The sequence below is a fragment of the Cervus elaphus genome, chromosome 11, assembly GCF_910594005.1.
Source record: "Cervus elaphus chromosome 11, mCerEla1.1, whole genome shotgun sequence".
Lineage (NCBI taxonomy): Eukaryota > Metazoa > Chordata > Mammalia > Artiodactyla > Cervidae > Cervus > Cervus elaphus.
In genome coordinates this window covers 92,697,866-92,717,451 of record NC_057825.1, presented here as the reverse complement: position 1 = coordinate 92,717,451, position 19,586 = coordinate 92,697,866, and the positions used below count along the sequence as shown (strand labels likewise).

At 41.5% G+C, this 19,586-nt stretch overlaps 1 protein-coding gene across 3 annotated transcripts in view; it reads left to right on the top strand.

The window, feature by feature from the left end:
- Nucleotides 1–18,938, top strand: part of LOC122703892 (meiosis 1 associated protein) — a 90,753-nt gene extending 71,815 nt beyond the window's left edge. For 2 of the 3 annotated variants that reach the window (XM_043918468.1, XM_043918467.1), the window contains exons 8-11: nucleotides 16,094–16,300; nucleotides 17,379–17,519; nucleotides 17,923–17,934; nucleotides 18,435–18,938. In XM_043918468.1, the coding sequence (XP_043774403.1) occupies nucleotides 16,094–16,300; nucleotides 17,379–17,519; nucleotides 17,923–17,934; nucleotides 18,435–18,614 (540 nt within the window). In that variant the 3' untranslated portion in view covers nucleotides 18,615–18,938. The remainder of the gene's footprint in view (nucleotides 1–16,093; nucleotides 16,301–17,378; nucleotides 17,520–17,922; nucleotides 17,935–18,434) is intronic. The other variant, XM_043918469.1, reaches the window with a different exon arrangement.
- The last annotated feature ends 648 nt before the right edge of the window (nucleotides 18,939–19,586 follow it).

Below are 19,586 nucleotides of genomic sequence, written 5' to 3'. Positions count from 1 at the left end.
CTACTGGAGAGAAATTTCTCTCAAGGGGCTTCAATACATTCTTTTGTATGTGATATCTTAAACAGACATTTGCATTTTAAAACACTGATAGAGGGAGTATAAATTTTCTGAAAAGTGGTAACCTTCAACACTTTAATTCCACGACCAAGAATATAGCCCAAGAAAACAATGAGAAAAGAGAGAAAAGATATATGTATGGTCATGTTTATCTCAGTGTTATTTACAATGGTAAAAAACTGGAAACAACTTTAATGTCCTAAGTAGAGGAATGGTTAAATTGAAATAGGGGAAAGGTTAGAGGAACAATAATTCACCCAAGCAATGAGGTATTATGTAGCAATAATAGTTTATAGTAAGGTTGGGAAAGAATATTCTTTTCCATCCTGGCTTACATTACATGAGATTAGAGTCTCTCTGCCTCTGAACTTGGGGTGTGAGAATCCATATTTATTCGTTCAACAAATATTTATTGAGTGCTTCCCAGGTGGTTCAGGGGTAAAGAATCCGCCAGCCACAGAAGACTCAGGCTTGATCCCTGGGTTGGGAAGATGCCCTGGAGTAGGAAATGGCAGCCCACTCCAGTATTCTTGCCTAGAGAATCCCATAGACAGAGGAGCCTGGCAGGCTGCAGTCCTTGAGGTTGCAAAGAGTCAGACAGGACTGAGCAATTAAGCGTGCATTTATTGAGCACTATGCGCCGGGTATAGTTGTAGAGGCCAAAGAGACCTCTTCTTTATCACTCCTCTTATGGAAACTCACAAGTATGTAGTTGATCCAAGTCTAGCAGATACCCATTTTTGGTAGCACTTATTATAATAAGAGCTAGTCACTTAACCAAGTGCTTTGCATATCTTAACTCATTTAATCCTCACAGTAATTCCATGAGATAGATTGTTATCCGTATTTTTACAGATAGAGAATACTGAAGAGATCAAGTGACTTACCAAAGGTCACACTGCTACTGCAGTGATCTAGTCAGAATTTGAATGTAGTTCTGCTGACTACATACTTTTTAAAAATATATCTCATACTTTTAATTCCTCAGCTAAGTTTCTAATACCAGTGTAGCCAGATAAACACAGACTATAACACCAAAGCTAATTCTTCTCCCTTCACTTAACACCCCGTGCTTCTGTACTTCACTGGACTTGAATTCACTTAAACTGGTAGTAAGTACCTACTTCCTTACCCATGTTGTGCTTCTTGTGCTCCACTTCATCAAATCAAAGGCCACTCTCCTTTTCCAGAAAGGAAAGAAGCAAAATAGTGTTTGAATGGCTCTTCCTTCTTGCTTCTCACATAGCATCTCCAAGCAGCAAAAAGCCTGAAAGGCAATATGTTATGGAGGGAAAAATTCACAAGCTTCTGTTCAGTCATTCAACACCAAGTATTTCTGGAGTCCCTACTATGTGACAAGACTTATTTAGAGTTTTAACCTTCCTGATCCTATTTTTACAAGTTCTCAGCACTTCTTTAAGCCCATCCTTGGTTTAATTATTTCTCACACCTCTTTCATATGTTCTTTCAAAATCCGATGTCATCGGCTCCCCATGTAAATCTTTTTACATCTTTTTTTTTTCTACTTCTGTTTCTCACTTTGTTGTTTCCCCTCCAGCTAACTTCTCATTCTAACTTCTGTCTTTCTGTTAATAGCAGCACCACCACTGTCTACTCACCCAGGCTTGAAACCTCAGTCACTTTCAGCCTTCTCACCCTTTACACGCATTTCATTACTAAGTCATATCAAATTTTTTCTCATGAGTTGTAACTGTTCTTTCCTTCCCCTTCCCACTGCTTGTTCTCACCAAGACTTCTTCAATAAACTCCTAATTAGCTTCCCTATGTCCAATCTGTCACTCTTCTAATTTGCTCTGTTCTTTAGGTCAGGTTAATCTTCCTGAAGCATTCCCCTAATGTCACCTGATTACTTATGTCTTGCCTGCTCTAAGACCATAACATCTATTGTGTGTATTTTTTCCTCTCTATTCTTACTATCTGAGGTCAAGTCCTCTGCCCCTCTTTCCTTTAATATCACAGTAACCTCTTAACTCAGCTCAATGTTTTTAGTGTTTCCCCATCCCAGTCCATTTTCCATACTGCTACCAGATTAATCTTCTTGAAACAGCACTGATCCTGCCACTCTTCAGCTTGAAACTATTTTAAAGTCTATATTCCTTAGCTAGGTATTCAAACTCCATCCTTGCCTCCCGTTATTCTCTTTCCTGTATCATACAGTCCAACCAAATTAATATACAAACTTTAAAATCACCCCACCATTGAACTTTCGTTCATGTTGTCCCTTCTATGACTCCATCTATTCAAATTCTACCTCATTCTGAAGGACTCAGCTCAGATGTTGCTTCTGCAATGAGGCCTTTCTGGATGCCTATATTTACCACTAGACTTTGTGCATTCTGTTTCTTTTTGGAGAAAAGTATATTTCAATTTGTTTTTAAAATATATGATCCTATGATTTTGGTTAAAGCCTATGATATAAATTTGACTACCCAGACTCTAGGAAAACATGGTTGCCTTTTCCTGAAATTTCTACCACTTCCCCATTTTACCAACTAACTCCTCAGCCTTATTCAAATTTAGGTTTACAGTAGAAACTCTTCTTTTGCTATCTCTCTTTGTTGGGAGTCAAGATCAGGCAGTCTTCTTTTCTTTTTTCTTTTTATTTTCTCATTTTCTTTATTTGGTAGGAATATTTTCAATATAATTCAAGCAGTACTTTATGCCAATAATGATTTTATTGAAAATAAGCAGCTTTGCATTTTTCTTTATAGTTCCCATGATTAGAATAGTACATGGAACACAGCAGGTTCTCAATAAATGTCCATAAATACCATTTAAATTTTTTATTTTTTTATTTATTTATGTTTAATTGGAGGATAATTACTTTATAGTATTGTGTTGGTTTCTACCATATATCATGAATCAGCCATGGGTGTACATATGTTCCCTCCCTCTTGAACCTCACTCCCACCTCCCACCCCATCCCACCCCTGTAGGTTATCACAGAGCATCAGATTTGAGCTACCTGCCTCATACAGTAAATTTCCACTGGCTACTTAATTTTACATATGGTAATGTATACGTTTCAATGCTACTTTCTTAATTTGTCCCACCCTCTTCTTCCCGCACTGTGTCCACAAGTCTGTTCTCTATGTTTGCATCTCCACTGCTGCCCTGCAGACAGGTTCATCAGTACCATCTTTCTAGATTCCATATATGTGCATTAATATATGATATTTCTCTTTCTCAACTTACTTCACTCTGTATAATAGGCTCTAGATTCATCTACCTTGTTAGAACTGAGTCAAATGTGTTCCTTTTTCTGGCTGAGTAATATCCCATTGTGTATATGTACCACAGCTTTTTTATCCATTCATCTGTTAATGGACATCCAGGTTGCTTCCACATCCTACCTGTTGTAAGTAGTGCTGTGGTGAACATTGGGGTGCATGTGTCTTTTTAAATTATGACTTCCTCAAGGTGTATGTCCAGTAGTGGGATTATTGGATCATATGGTAGTTTTATTCCTAGTTTTTTAAAGAAATTTCCATAATGTTCTCCATAGTGGCTAAATCAATTTGCATTCCCACTAACAGTGCAAGAGAGTTCCCTTTTCTCCACACTCTCTCCAGCACTTACTGTTTATAGATTTTTTTGACGATAACCATTCCAGCCCATGTGAGGTGATACCTCCTCATTGTAGCTTTGATTTGCATTTCCCTAATAATGAGTGATGTTGATCACCATTTCATGTGTTTATTCACCATCTGTATTTATTCTTAGGAGAAATGTCTTTTTAGGTCTTCTGCCCACTTTTTGATTGGATTGTTTTTCTGGTATTGAACTGAATGAGTTGCTTGTATATTTTGAAGATTAATCCTTTGTCAGTTGTTTCATTTGCTACTATTTTCTCCCATTGTGAGCATTGTGTTTTCATCTTGTTTATAGTTCCCTCTGCTGTGCAAAGGCTTTTAAGTTAAATTAGGTCCCGTTTGCTTATTTTTGGTTTTGTTTCCATTGCTCTAGGAGGTGAGTTATAGAGGATCTTGCTGTGATTTATGTCAAAGAGTGTTCTGCCTATGTTTTCCCTTAAGAGTTTTATACTTTCTGGTCTTATATTTATGTCTTTAATCCATTTTGAGTTAATGTTTGTGTATGGTGTTAGGAAGTGTTCTAATTTCATTCTTTTGCATGTAGCTGTCTAGTTTTCCCAGCGCCACTTATCAAAGAGACTCTCTTTTCTCCATTGTATATTCTTGCCTCCTTTGTCAAAGATACGGTGCCCATAAGTGTGTGGGTTTATCTCTGGGCTTTCAATTTTGTTCCATTGGTCTGTATATCTGCTTTTGTGCCAGTGTTCCATTGGTCTATGTTTCTATTTTGTGCCAGTGTCTTGATGACTGTGGCTTTGTAGGATAGTCTGAAGTCAGGCAGGTTGATTCCTCCAGCTCCATTCTTCTTTTTCAAGGTTGCTTTGGCTATTCAGGGTCTTTTGTGTTTCCATACAAACTGTGAAATTTTTTGCTCTAATTCTAGAAAAATACCATTGGTAGTTTAATAGAAATTGAAATTTCATTGAATCTGTAGGTTGCTTTGGGTAGTATAGTCATTTTCACAATACTGATTCTTCCAATCCAGGAACATGGTATCTCTCCATCTATTTGTGTGGTCTTTGATTTCTTTCATCAGTGTCTTATAGTTTTCTGCATACAGGTCTTTGTCTCTTTAGGTAGGTTTATTCCTAGGTGTTTTATTCTTTTTGTTGCCATGGTGAATGGGATAATTTCTCTTTCTGACTTTTCATTGTTAGTGTATAAGAATGCAAGAGGTTTATGTTATTAATTTTATATACTGTGACTTTGCTATATCCATTGATTAGCTCTAGTAATTTTCTGATGGCATCTTTAGGGTTTTCTATGCCATCTGCAAATAGAGTTTTACTTCTTCTTTTCCAGTCAAGATTCTTTTTATTTCTTTTTCTTCTCTGATTGCTGTAGCTAGGATTTCCAAAACTATGTTGAATAATAGCAGTGAGAGTGGACACCCTTGTCTTGTTCCTGTCTTAGAGGAAATAGTTTCAGTTTTCCACCATCAAGAATAATGTTTGCTGTGGGTTTGTCATATATGGCCTTTATTATGTTGAGTTTTTTTTTATGCCTACTTTCTGGAGTTTTTTTTATCATAAATGTGTATTGAATTTTGTCAAAAGCTTTTTCTGCATCTGTTGAGGTGATCATATGATTTTTATCTTTCAGTTTGTTAATATGGTGTATCACATTGATTGGTTTGCATATATTGAAAAATTCTTGCATCCCTGGGATAAAGCCCTCTTGATCATGATGTAAGATCCTTTTTATATGTTATTGGATTCTGTTTGCTAGAATTTTGTTGAGGATTTTTGCATCTATGTTCATCAGTGATGTTGGCCTATAATTTTCTTTTTTGTGTGTGGCATCTTTGGCTTTGGTATCAGGGTGATGGTAAGGCCAGGCAGTTTTCTAATCTGTTTTGGTAAAATACAATTCATATTGTCCATAAAAAGCGTGGGCTTTGGGATCAGATGGTGCTAGGTTTCTGAAAGCTTCATTATTTTCCAATTGTGTGAACTTAGGCCATATACTTAACCTCTCTAAACATAAGTGTACTTACCTATTTGTAACCCTAACAAATCTAGTGGCCCCATGTGCTTTAGTCTCCACATAAATGGCATATAAAGAAGCACTACCCAGAAGACAAATAGTAGTTTTAAAATTAATTTATGTGTGCTTTCAAAGAACACCAAAGAGGAAATAGTTCATTACCCACAATGATATTTTTCAAATTTTCTTCCTCTACTCCTCAAAATCATATCTAACCTGGAGATGTTCCAAGAGCCTTTCACATACATGCACACACAAAAACTAAGACTCTGTTCCAGTCCCTGTTACTCTATCTCATTCCTCTCTCAGCCATATATATATACATATATTCTAGAGATTGATTCAGCCTCTCTGACGTAGTCCTTTCCCTCTTAGGTCCTGTCTCTCTTTACCTATCTAAAATACACAGGAATAGAATCCACACAGCTTCTCCTTTCATGAGTAGAAGTGGAGTGTGAAAGAAGGGAAAAGAGGGAGGAGGTGCATGATGGACATACTAGTAACCCTTGTCTCTTTCACATGTAAAACAAGACAATAAAAAATACCTCGTGTGGTTTTTTAAGATGACTAAGTAATATTACATGTGTAAAGCACCTGGCATACATCTGGCATATGATTTGTACATAATGGTTGGTTAGTAGTTCTATGAATTACATATGTTTCTTTTTTATGGATTCTAATTCTCTAGAGAAGTTCTCCACATTTTAACCTATTTTTTTAAACAAGCTAATCATAGTTATTTTAAGGTACTTGGCTAAACTCAACACATGGATCACTTGTAGTTCTGTGTCTATCGTCTCTTTCTTCACTTGGTTTTTAGACATGGGAAAGTTATGACCAACCTGGATAGCATATTTAAAAGCAGAGACATTACTTTGCCGACCAAGGTCTGTCTAGTCAAGGCTATGGTTTTTCCAGTAGTCATGTATGGATGTGAGAGTTGGACGGTGAAGAAAGCTGAGCACCAAAGAATTGATGCTTTTGAACTGTGGTGTTGGAGAAGACTCTTGAGAGTCCCTTGGACTGCAAGGAGATCCAACCAGTCCATCCTAAAGGAGATCAGTCCTGGGTGTTCATTGGAAGGACTGACACTGAAGCTGAAATGCCAATACTTTGGCCACCTCATGCAAAGAGTTGACTCATTGGAAAAGACCCTGATGCTGGGAGGGATTGGGGGCAGGAGGAGAAGGGGACGACAGAGGATGAGATGGCTGGATGGTATCACGGACCCGATGGACATGGGTTTGGGTAGACTGCGGGAGTTGGTGATGGACAGGGAGGCCTGGCGTGCTGCGATTCATGGGGTCACAAAGAGTTGGACACGACTGAGCGACTGAAATGAACTGAACTGATCTGATCCTGTCTTTTGATGAACCTGGTAATATTTTAATGAAAGGTAGTCACTGTGCCTGAAGAAACCGTAAAGTTTCCAGCTGGTGTTAGCCTCCTCTAAGCAAGTTTATCCTGCCCTGCACTAAGCAGATAGTGTTGACAAATCATCCTTTTCTACTCAGGAGCTGTGCTGAGTCAAGGCTGGACTGCAGTTCTGCTAAGACTCAATCTACCCCTGGTTTGCTCCAGGCCCTCTAGAATTTTCCACTGAAAACTTGGTCTTTAATACACTCGACAATCCCAACTCTAATCACTGTTTCTCACGTCTACTAAAATGCTCTACTTCTAGAGGCTTCCTCCTTGGGTGTTTTTGTCCTCCACTCCATGCAGCCCCAGTATTTGGCAAATATGCTAAGTGAGAAATTGACTTGAGCACCCATCTTACCCCTGTCAAGTCTCTACCAAAAAGTTCTGCTTGTTTCTCTGTTCCCTTGCAAGTGCCTCAGGAGATATAAATCCTAGATTCTCAGTTCCCAACCACCATCCCCTTCAACTCAAAGTAAACATATGCCCTCAGGATTACAATACCTCCCTCACTTCTCTGAATTCTTCCTTTTCCAGAAACTTAGCTCCCTCTCACTTCTATTGTCTCAACACTTTCTCCCAGCCCTCCAACAAATGGTTTCTATATATTTTTCAGCTTTCACAGATATTTTAGGCAGGAAAACCAGTCTGCCTCTGGCCATTCCAGCCCACTCAAAGAAGCTGAAGGTTATTAAATGTTCATTTATTCCCTTTTGCATCCTTTATCTGGCTGGACAATCCGTAATACATTTTCTGGTTTACCCTCAGTTAGTTGACTGGTTCCACCGTGTTCTCATTTTCAGGTTCCTGGGCATAGCTTCTAGCAAAAGTGGGCGGTTTGCATTTTTATGATCTTATCTAATCTTGGCTCTGCTATCACCCTTTAACCCGCTCCAGTATTCTTGCCTGGAAAATTCCATGGACAGAGGAGCCTGGCGAGCTACGGTCCCTGGGGTGGCAAAGAGTCAGACACGACTGAGCGACTGAGCAGGGAGCAGCACCTTGTTTCCTTTGTGCAGTCCCCCTAGTTGTTTATTTTGTTGTTGTTGCCTTTTTCTAAACTTGGATAACCACTTTGGAGAATGTGGTAGGGAATTATATATATAATTTTTCCAAGTATTTATTAGATGAATTTATTCATCACCAGGAAAACATCTTTTCAGTTACCAAATCCTACTACATAGTCCCCATTATGTAGCTAGTGACTCACTTTCCACATCCTCATTTCTCTTACAAAGTCATGTCTGTGTGAACATGAAAATACCACCTATTTAATAGATCTTTATATTAAATATTTAATAGATCTTTCCATTTATAACTTAAAATATCAGAGTTTCTGGATACACATTCCAGAGCTTTACAGTCCATGTCTGCCCTAATTGGCCACAGAAGTGACAGAATTCAAGCCAAGGTATGCCCAGCAGAAGTCGAAGTACATAGGCAGTGACCTGGTTGGGCTGTAAATGGGTGGGGAAATGGAAATTCCTTGGTTATATTAGGCAAAGAGTCAAGAGCAAGAATCTAAGCTGAGAGTGGGGTGATGGCAGGTCAAGAGCCATTTTTTAAAAATGATCAGAATGTAGTTAGAGTATACAGCCTCCAGTGTATACAGACAGGGGCTAGAATAGCAGGATAGCACAGCATCAGTAGCCTTCTTGTGACCCGGCCTCTTGCCTCATCTTTCACCATGTCCCTTCTATCCTCCACACCAGCCATACTTATAAATTACTAAATGTTTCCCAAAGATGCTAAACTGCTTCACACCACCACACCCTTTTTCATGCTGCTCCCTTCCCCTTGCCTCTAGCCACACAACAAATTCCTTTTACCTTTTTTCCAGATTCTGCTTAAATACCTTCACTATGAAGCTGTTCCTACCTCCCACCACAGCCTGCCCCTACTCATCCTTTTTTCCCTGTCCCCACCCATGTACCCATTGTCACATCTGTTTCGACCTTCACAGAACTGGTAAATGGTATGAATATGCACCTTAGCTCTCTGATGTTGAGAAATGTCACATTATATTTTTCTAAATCAAAAATTAAAAATATTAGTCCTCAAGTGCTAGGATATTAACATGCTCATAATCCTAGGGAGGCTAATAGTCCAGAAGTGTGGGAAATGGGCCTTTGGTCTTCAATACATCTCCAACATTGTTGAATAGAAATGACAAGTGCAGACATCTTTGTCTTGCTCCTAATCTTAGGGGCAAAACACCCAGTCTTTAACCACTACCTATGATGTTAACTGTAAGTTTTTTATAGAGGCCTTTGATAGGTTGAGGAAGTTCCATTCTGTTGAATGTTTTTATCATGAATTTTATCAAATGCATTTCCCACCTTAATATTGAGATAATTAGATAGTTTAGTTCATTAGTATATTAACATGATGTATTACATTGTTTGGTTTTTCAGATATTATGCCAACCTTGCATTCCTAGAATAAATCCCACTTTCAGTGTATAATCCTTTTTATATTTGCTGGATTTGGTTGGCTGGTATGTTGCTGAGGACTTTTGCATCTATATTTATAAGGAATATTGGTCTATAATTTTCTTGTGATGTCTTTTTCTAGTTTTAGTATCAGGGTAATACTAGCCTCATAGATTAGTTGCAAAGTTTTCCTTCATCTTCTGTTTTCTTGGAAGAATTTGTGAAAGATTAATGATATTTATTTAAAGGTTTGGCACAATTCACCAGTAAAGCCATCTAGGCCTTGATTTTTTTTTGTGGAAAATCTTCTAATTACTAACTGTATATCTTACTTGTTATAGATTGTGCCAGAAAGTTAATATAGCAGGCCTGAGATTTCTTTCCTTAGAAAGTCCTGCTTACAAGATTAACCCTTGTCTGGCATATGGGAATTTGAATTTAGGGAGTGTTCCCACCATCCCCAGGTGGGATGCAAAAGTATGTGCTGACATCAGCTTTTCTTACAGGAGTCTAGAACTTTGGGATGTGCTGGGTGCAAGGTGCTTATGTGACCAGCCTCCAAAAAACGTTGGGCACTGAGTCTCTAACGACTTCTGGTAGACAACATTTCACAGACGTTGTCACAGTTTAACACTAGAGGAATTAAGTATGCTCCATGACTCTGTAGGTGTGTGTGTGCCTGTTAAGTTGCTTCAGCCATGCCCCCAACTCTTTGCAACCCCATGGACTGTAGCCCACAGGCTTCTCTGTCCATCGGATTCTCCAGGCAAGAATACTGGAGTGGGTTGCCAAGCCTCCTCCAGGGGATCTTCCCAACCCAGAGATCAGGCCTGCATCTCCTGCAACTCCTTCATTGCAGGAGGATTCTTTACCGCTGAGCCACTAGGGAAGCCCAGCTCTATAGGTAGAGGACTTTTAAAAGCTTACACTTCGTTTTCTCTGAACTTCACCCCATAAGCCTTTTCTCCATGCTGATTTTCTTTTGTATTCTCTTGCCATAATAAGTCATATTTATGCTAAGTCTTGTGAGTCCTCTTAGTGAATCACTCAACCCAGGAGTAGTCTTGGGGACTCCTGACACAGATTTATTCAGAAGATTTTCTATTTCCTGTTGAGTCAGTCTTAGCAGTTCGTGTCTTTCTAGGAATCTGTCCATTTCATCTAGGTTACCTAATTTGTTGTCATACAATTGTTTATAATATTCCCTTATAATCCTTTTCATTTCTGAAAGGTCAGTAGTGATGCTACCTCTTTTTTAAATTTAATGTTTATTTTTGTTTGGCAGTGCCAGGTCTTAGTTGCAGCATGTAAACTCTTAATTGAGGCGTGTAGGATCTAGTTTCCTGACCAGGGATCAAACCCAGGCCCCCTGCATTGTGAGCACGGAGTCTTAACCACTGGACCACCCGGAAAGTCCTGACGCTACCTCTTTTATTTTTTATTTTAGTAATTTAGATATTATCTCTTTTTCCCTTATCAATCTAGCTAACAGGTTTTTAAATTTCTATTGACCTTTTCAAAGAACCAACTTTGGTTCCACTGATTTTTCTCTATTATTTTTATACTATTTTATGTTTTTCTGCTCCAGTAATTTTTTAATTTCCTTCCTTCTACTTGCTTTAAGTTTAGTTTGGTCTTCTTTTTCTAGTTTCTTAAAGTAGAAGATTAAACTATTGATTTGAGATCTTTTTTCTTTTTAGTTTAATAGAGGAGTTATCAGCTATAAATTTCCCTTGAAGCACTGCTTTGGCTGTATTTCATAAGTTTCAGTATGTTGTGTTTTTACTTAAAGTCATCTCAAATTGTTTTCTAATTTCCTTTGTGATTTCTTCCTTGATCCCTTGATTACTTAGGAGTATGTTATTTAATTTTCTTATACTTATGAATTTCCCAAATTTGTTTTCTTTGTTGATTTCTAATTGCATTCTACTGTGATCAGAGAAGATACTTTGGATGATTTTAATTTTTTAATTATTACAGTTTGTTTTATGGCCTATCACATGATCTATTCTGGAGAATGTTCCATGTTCATTTGAAAAGAATATACAATCTGCTACTTGGGGGTTTGAAATCTCATTTACCATCTTCCCCTGGTCTCCTCTGTGGAAGCCAGTGTGAGAGTAGCAGAGGAGTTGTTATTGTAGCTTCTTTTTCTTCCCCTCCTGCATCCTGCCTTCCTGAGTGAGAGAATAAGCAAATAATGCCAAATTAACAACTTCTTCCTGATGCCCTTCCAGATTCCAAAAAACCCCAGGTATGCATGGCTTTACTATAACTAGCTGTAATTTCTCTTCCTAGACACATTATGACAATGAAATGTGTCTCTTCCCACAAGCAATGCAAAATGAGTGCTCTTGGCTCTTCCCCACTCTCAGTGGCTGCCTCAGGAACATTCCCACTCAAGAGTTGGTCAGTGCCTCTTTATTGAATATATTTGGTCCCAGGTCATTATATTGATGGGCTTCCCTGGTGGCTCAGATGATAAAGAATCTGCCTACAATGCAGGAGACCCAGGTTTAATCCCTGGGTCAGGAAGATCCCCTGGAGAAGGGAATGGCAACCCACTCCAGTATTCTTGCCTGGAGAATTCCACAGAGGAGACTGGTGGGCTACAGTTCATGGGGTTGCAAAGAGTCACACATGACTGAGTGACTAATACTTTCACTTTTTCATCATTGATGGCAAGTCAAGGGAGGAATGGTTTAGTGAGATTATAGTTTTTACCTGATAATAATAAACCCCCACCTGCCCTTCTAGCAAGGCCTACACCAGTGCCATTGAATTGGCCCTTCTACTCCTATTTTACCATATACTAGAAGTAAATAACCACATCCTCTTCTTTTTCTTTAAAATCTGTAAAAGATCCATTCGGCTATAACTAACAGAAAACCAACCCAACTCTACTTTGAGTAATTAAGAGTTTATTTTTCTCATGTAACAAGAAGTGCAAGGACAGAATCCTGGGGCTGATGCAGTTGATCAATGCTGTCAAGGACCCAGGCTCTTTCCTTTTCCCTATAGCATCCATAGTGGGTGTACTTCATCCTTATGCCTGCTGCCTCACGGTCACAAGATGGCTCCTGCACCTTAAGATCAAGTCTTGTCCTAGGGAGAAAGAAGGGGTAGGGTGCAGACACAAAAAGCCTGCCAGCATATTACAAAGCTTTTCCAGAAGCCACACCTAGCAACTTCTGCTGATGTCTCATTATTTAAGTCCACGTTACATATCACTGAAAGACTAAAAAATGGACAGAGAGAAAGGGGGAGGGGGCAGTGGCCAGGAAACCAACAGTGGCTGCCATACCACACCTTCCTTCATAGCTTTAGTAATTATAAGTGGGGAGGATGACTTTAATCAGGCTGAGCTTGGAGTGCAGCATGCCATTCAATTCTCCCCCTGTCACACCTATTCTAATGAGAATCAACCTCCACATAGCAAAGTCCCTAACCACAACATGAATATAGAAATTTTTTCACCCACCTTCTGGTAAATTCAGCATCCAACTCATGCTCCTTTCTTTTGAATTAGCAGAAACATATTCTAAAGTACTCAGCAGTCATCTAATCATTCTAATCCCAAAGAAAGGCAATGCTAAAGAATGTTCAAACTACCATACAGTTTTGCTCATTTCATATGCTAGCAAGGTTATGCTCAAGCTAGGCTTCAACAGTATGTGAACCGAGAACTTCCAGATGTACAAGCTGGGTTTCAAAGAGGCAGAGGAACCAGAGATCAAATTGTCAACACCTGTTGGATCACAGAAAAAGCAAGAGAATTCCAGAAAAACATCTGCTTCATTGACTATGCTAAAGCCTTTGACTGTGTGGATCACAACAAACAATGAGAAATTCTTCAAGAGATGGGAATACCAGACCCCTTACTTGTCTCCTGAGAAGCCCGTATGAGGTTCAAGAAACAACAAGTAGACCCTTACATGGAACAACGGACTGGTTCAGAATTGGGAAAGGAGTACAAGGCTGTATATTGTCACTCTGCTTATTTAACTTCTATGCAGAGTACATCATGAGAAATGTCAGGCTGGATGAATCACAAGCTAGAATCAAGATTGCTGGGAGAAATATCAACAACCTCAGATATGCAGATGATACCAGCCTAATGGCAGAAAGTGAAGAGGAACTACAGAGCCTCTTGATGAGGATGCAACAGGAGAGTGTAAAGGCTGGCTTGAAACTCAACATTCAAAAAACAAAGATCATGGTATCTGGTCCCTTCACTTCATGGCAAACAGAAGGGGAAAAGTGAAAGCAGTGGCAGATTTTCTTTTCTTGGGCTCCAAAATTACCGTGGATGGTGACTGCAGCTGTGAAATTAAAAGAGGCCTGCTCCTTGGAAGAAAAGTGATGACAAACCTAGACAGCACCTTAAAAAGGAAAGACATCACTTCACCAACAAAGGTCTGTATAGTCAAAGCTATGGTTTTTTCATTTGTCATGTACAGATGTGAGAGTTGGTCCATAAAGAAGGCTGAGCACCAGAGAACTGACGCTTTTGAATGATGGTGCTGCAGAAGACTGTTAAGAGTCCCTTGGACTGCAAGGAGATCAACCCTGAATATTCATCGGAAGGACTGCTGCTGAAGCTGAAGCTCCAATACTTTGGCCACCTGATGGGAAAAGCCGACTCACTGGGAAAGTCCCTGATGCTGGGAAAGACTGAAGGCAAAAGGAGAAGGGGGCGACAGAGGAAGAGATGGTTAGATAGCATCACCAAGTAAATGGACATGAATTTGAGCCAACTCCAGGAGACAGTAGAGGACAGAGGAACCTGGCATGCTGCAGTCCACGGGGTCACAAAGAGTCAGACATGACTTAGGGACTGCACAACAGCAACCCAGTCATTAAACACTTCAATTTGAGGACCCCAAAGGTCTTCTGAGACACCCCATGCCACTGCCTTTTCTCAACCTCAGATACCTGGTTTGTCAATTAACTATTTCCATCACAGGTACAACGCCTGTAGGAACAAGTCCACCCATGACCTGGGTAACATGTGCAAGCTTGGTTCCAGGACTTCAAATAATCACTGTCCAGAAAGAGGTTAGAAATTCAGAGTCAAAACAGGAGCCTTAAAGTTCAATTTCCCTACCTCTCACTTTCTCAGAATGTTCCCAGGAAATGCAGATAAATTAATATCTTTACCATTCTAATAAGGGTATATTTGCCTGTCTTCTTCCAGAGTCTCTGTCAATCTGTCTGTAAATTAGTCCAGAAATTTTAAAGCACCCTGTGAAATCCTTTCAAATCAATCTTTTCTCAGTCCTCTGATAGTTCCCACATCAGGAGTTACTTTTGAGAGATCTCATGTATTTCTCTGTATCACTTCTCTAACATAATCTTAGCCATTGTCTCAAAAATCAATGGACTCAAATTCTAGGGGTTGTAATTTTTTTGTGTGCTGCATTCAGATTTTCTTAGTAATCCCAGGATATAATGGTTGTGAATTTGTCTCATAACCCTGAGGTGTAAGAAATGTCACACTGCCATAGTTTTAGCCCCCAGAGACTTGCCACAATAGCAAGATATTTTATTCTCCAAGGAGTCTTAAAAGGTAACCAATTGCTCCAGTTTGCCCAAGGCTGAAATGTCTTCTGGGACACAGGACTTTCAGTGCTAAAGATGGACAAACTGAAACAGTTGGTCATCCTAAATCTTGGACAAACATTAGTTTACAAACCTTCTGCTTACTATATTATAAGCTCTAAGGAGACAAGGAACATGTCTAATGAATTTCTATATACCCATGCTTAGTGCTTGGGACATAATGGGCATTCAACAAATTCTTAATAAACTAATCGACAAACAAATACATGAACTAGCATGAAAAAAAAGATTAAAGTAATGATAATAATCCAAACCCTGAGCCACATCAGAAGTTACTGGAAGGATTTCCCTGGTGGTCCAGTGGCTAAGACTCCACACTCCCAAAGCAGGGGGCCCAGGTTCAATCCCTGATCAGGGAACTAGTCCCACATGCTGCAACTAAAAAGCCTGCATGCTGCACCAATATCTAAGATCCTGCATGCTGCAACTAAGACCCGGCGCAGTCAAATAAATAAATAAATACTTTTTTAAAAAAAGAATTGAGAGTCTAGTAATAAGCCCTCACTTTTTACTTGCGCCAACTGAAATGGAGTGCCCTGCAATTTCCTAATATCCCTTCCAGCAAACATCCTTTCCAGGCTTAAAAAGGCCATGTCCTTGGACCAGGGGCAAATTCTCCCCATGCACACATATACTGTGAGTTCTATATCATTTATTTCCAATTTGATGGACTTGAGAAGCATCAGGTAGACTTTCCAGACATTTTGGATCTGTTCTTCAGGAACACAGTGCATCTCCAGATAATAAGCAAAATGTTTAGAAACCATGAACTTCTGCAGGCACCTACCACCCGCCTGGCTTACCAGACCCCCTCAGAGTTCTGTGCTGCACAAAATGTGTCGCTGCTTTAAAGTGTCTAGAACTAGTTGAGGGGAGGGAGAGTGAACAGGCCAGTGACTGGGACTAATCTTCCAAACATGTCAAAGACTGAAGATGAGCCTACGTTTTTGTATGTCTTTGTTTCAGAAAAGAGAATGGCTGCTATTGGCCAAAGGGGAGCCCCTGAACCGAGAAGACAAACTGAGAGAGCCCACTAGCACCTTCTACGTGATCCTGCCATCTCCCTCTCCCACTCTGCTGGTGAAGGCAGTGGCCACTCGGGAACTGATGCTGCCCAGCCCTTTCCCCCTGCTACCTGAGGACATGCCTGCTGACAGCCTTAAGACTGTGGAGGCGAGTGAGCCCAGATCTCATGGGATAGAGGGGAGGGAAGAGAATGGAGTTCAAGAAAGGGATGAGGGAAATGAGTCAGCCCCAGAAGGAAAGGACCAGGGAGCAGAGGGAGAAGTGGTTCCAAGAGTATGGTAAGAGGAGCAGAGAAGCAAGGAACTGAGGCGAGACGGAAGAAAGCACGCATCTGCGTGATGGTGTGTTCTCATGGGTCCTTCTTTGCAATCTCTGAATGCATGTGTGTGCCTGTTTGTACACGTCTATCTCTGAGAGAGGGAGGAAAAGGCAGCTGATATAGGCGCTGAGAATAGGAAGAGCTTTAAAATGAGACTATGATGCAAAGGAGGGAACAGCTCTAAAGGTCATTTTTCTCCTCCTCCTCTCATCTTGGATTTGGATTCTGGATTTCCTCTGCCGGCCTCACCAGTTGAGGGTGGGAGGGGGGGCTCACGGCACAGAGAACAGTTACCACACCCTTGCTGCTAGATTCCTGGCTTACGTGCCGAGAGGACAGAGCCTGGGATTGTGCTCTTGGCTTGGCAGCCACAGGGATGCGAGAGAGGTGGGCACGAGTGGCCGTGGCTCACTCAGCGTCTCACTTCAGGGCCAGTTGTTTCCTGGCACAGGATGTTGTGGCCGGAAAACCTGACTGCTCAGGAATGCGCTGCTCGCGTGTCTCTGGTTCTGCTCGCCTCACAGGCCGAGAACTCAGTGTACTGGCTTTGCAGACTGAGCACCTCAGCCCCAACTCACCCTCCCTCACAGCCTCACACACTGGATCCCTTGTAACCCTCATGGCACTCCGGCCCCTCTCAGAATCCTGTGACATGGTTCTTGGGGCCAGGATGTTCAGTGTCCCTAACCATTCAGTTGCTGCTACTTCTTGTACCCTTGCCTGACACTTCACAAGCACTGAGACCTGGGGGCCAGAACACCCAAGAGGACACGCATCTATTTCACATCCTTCAGTGAAGCCCTGGGCCATCACCCCTCCTCAGCTTCTCACACTCAGGTCTCTGCCTGACATCTTGGGTTCTGTGACCTCGCGTTTTTAGTGAGGCGCCCCTTCTCTCTTCTTCAGAGCATGCTCGATGACCTGGAACTAGAGTCCACCTACAACCCCTTGCAAGTTTGGAGCCACCTGTACTCACACCTCAGCAGCACCTTTGCCAACCCTCACGGCCGGTTCCACCCAAGCTCCAAGAGCCGGGCTGTGAGAAAGGTACTTCCCTCCTTCCCCCTTATGCCCAGAATGCCAAAGTCCTCTTCCCCTGTCCCCCATCCAAGGGAGATCCTCCCTGATCGCCTCTGGAAAAGAAGCCTTTCGCCCTAGACAAAGAACATTACAACCCCTACGCAGTACTGGGACTTTTTTTGCTTGGACATTTACATAAAATACTTAGTTATCTTAATTGCGGTGTTTGGGTAATTCAGTAGTCATTTAACAGATCACTGTCCCACTAAGCAAACGGACTGCACTGGAACCACAACCGCAGCCTCTGTGGAAAGAAGGTGGCATAAGAAATGCCCAAGGGAAGGGAAATTAGTATTTACCAAGCAACAGTAATTTGCCAGGTTTTATGACGTGTACTCTCACATATATTTTTCTCATTTAATCCTCACAGCATCCCTACAAGGTAAGTGTTATGCTCATTTTACAGATGAGGAAAGGGAGGCTGACCAAGCTTAGAAGCTTAGAGACATGGCCCCAGTGACAAGAGTTTGAGAGAAGAGTAATGGGCGGGGGGTGGATTTATTTTTATGAAATCCATGTTCTATAGTATATGGGCTTCCTTTTGTGCTCTTATAAATCTTTTCCTTGTTTCTCAGTAACAAAGCCTATAGAAAAAAACCTTTGTCTTACCTGAAGTTACAAGAGAAAGAGGTTTCCAAACTACAGTCAGTCTAGACATGGGGATAGAACCCACCGTAAGTTAGCTGGTAGGCAAGCAGAGGAGGACACTCAGCCAGGAGACAGGCACTGTGGAGGCGAGAGCCCGGGGACTCCACTGCTCTGGGCCTTGAGGCTGTCACTCACGTGACCCAAGGAGTTAGGACTGGAGACCCAGCAGGGAATGGAATAGGAAATCAGGACTTGTCTAGTCTTCACAGAAAGCTCTTCTTGCTTTCTTTGCAGGCTGAGCCTTTGCAAATAAATCGAGTGCGAGCCACAGTGGCCCCTCTGCCTATGACTCCAGCCCCTGGCAGAGCCTCCAAGATGCCAGCAGCCAGCAAAGCTTCCTCAGAAGTCTTCTTACAGCCTTCTATGGAAGAGGAGGAAGAAGAGGCAGATGAGGAGTATCCCTCAGGGCCCTAAGTCACTAGCACCATAGCCCAACTGCCCTGCTAAAGCATATCCATGCCAAGGCTCCATATCTGCCCCACAATGGCTTTCTGTGGCGACTTGCCTTCTATCCACCTGACCCTCTGTGAGCTCCAGGCGACTGGGAAACAGAGCCTCCCCCTCCTCCGCCTTCAGTGCTTTCACCACCCCACTCCTCAGGCCATGAGGAGACACATCTGACCCTCTTCTTTCTCCAAGAAGGGACTTATTTTTCCTTTGGATCATTTGATACTGTTAACACAAATGAAGAATAAATACCCAGTGGGTCTCCACCATTGTTAGGAGCATTCCCAGAACCATATTTGTCCTTGTAGTTCTGGGTAAGCAGGTGGATGATGTCAGGTCACCTTCAGGAAACTGGACCTCAGGAGAGAAGGATGAGGTTTTCAGAGCTCGTGAAAAACAAGTAGGAGTGAAATCTAAGCTTCATTTCAAAGCATGTGCCCCTCCCACTACACCCATCACACTGCAATTCCCGTCAGCCTTCAAACAGAAAAGTGGCTGGTGCTTGCTACCTACACGCAAAATGTGTGGGTGAGAGAGAGAGAGAGACAAGGGGAGGGGGGCATCCTAGAGCTGAGGACAGGGGAGAGGGTGGTGTGAAGAATGCCTGTCCCTTCCCCGTCCCCCTTTCCTCACACCTGCTCGGCAGCCTTGTCCATCCACAGAATGACTACTATTTGTAAAATGATTATTCTGCACTTCAAATCAATTAAGTACTTGAGAAATTTAACTCCTTCCATACAAACAACCCTCTGAGGTTGTGCCTATAATTAAGCTTTCCCATTTTACATAAGAGCAACAGGGGAAACTGAGGGTTACCGACGTTATACCCAGGGCCCCACCCACCCCAGGTGGGCCTAACTGGACCTTTCAGACTCTGAATGATCACCCTCTCCCCAGGGCCCTCTCGTCCTTCAGTGGCCCCCAACACCTTTCTGGTTC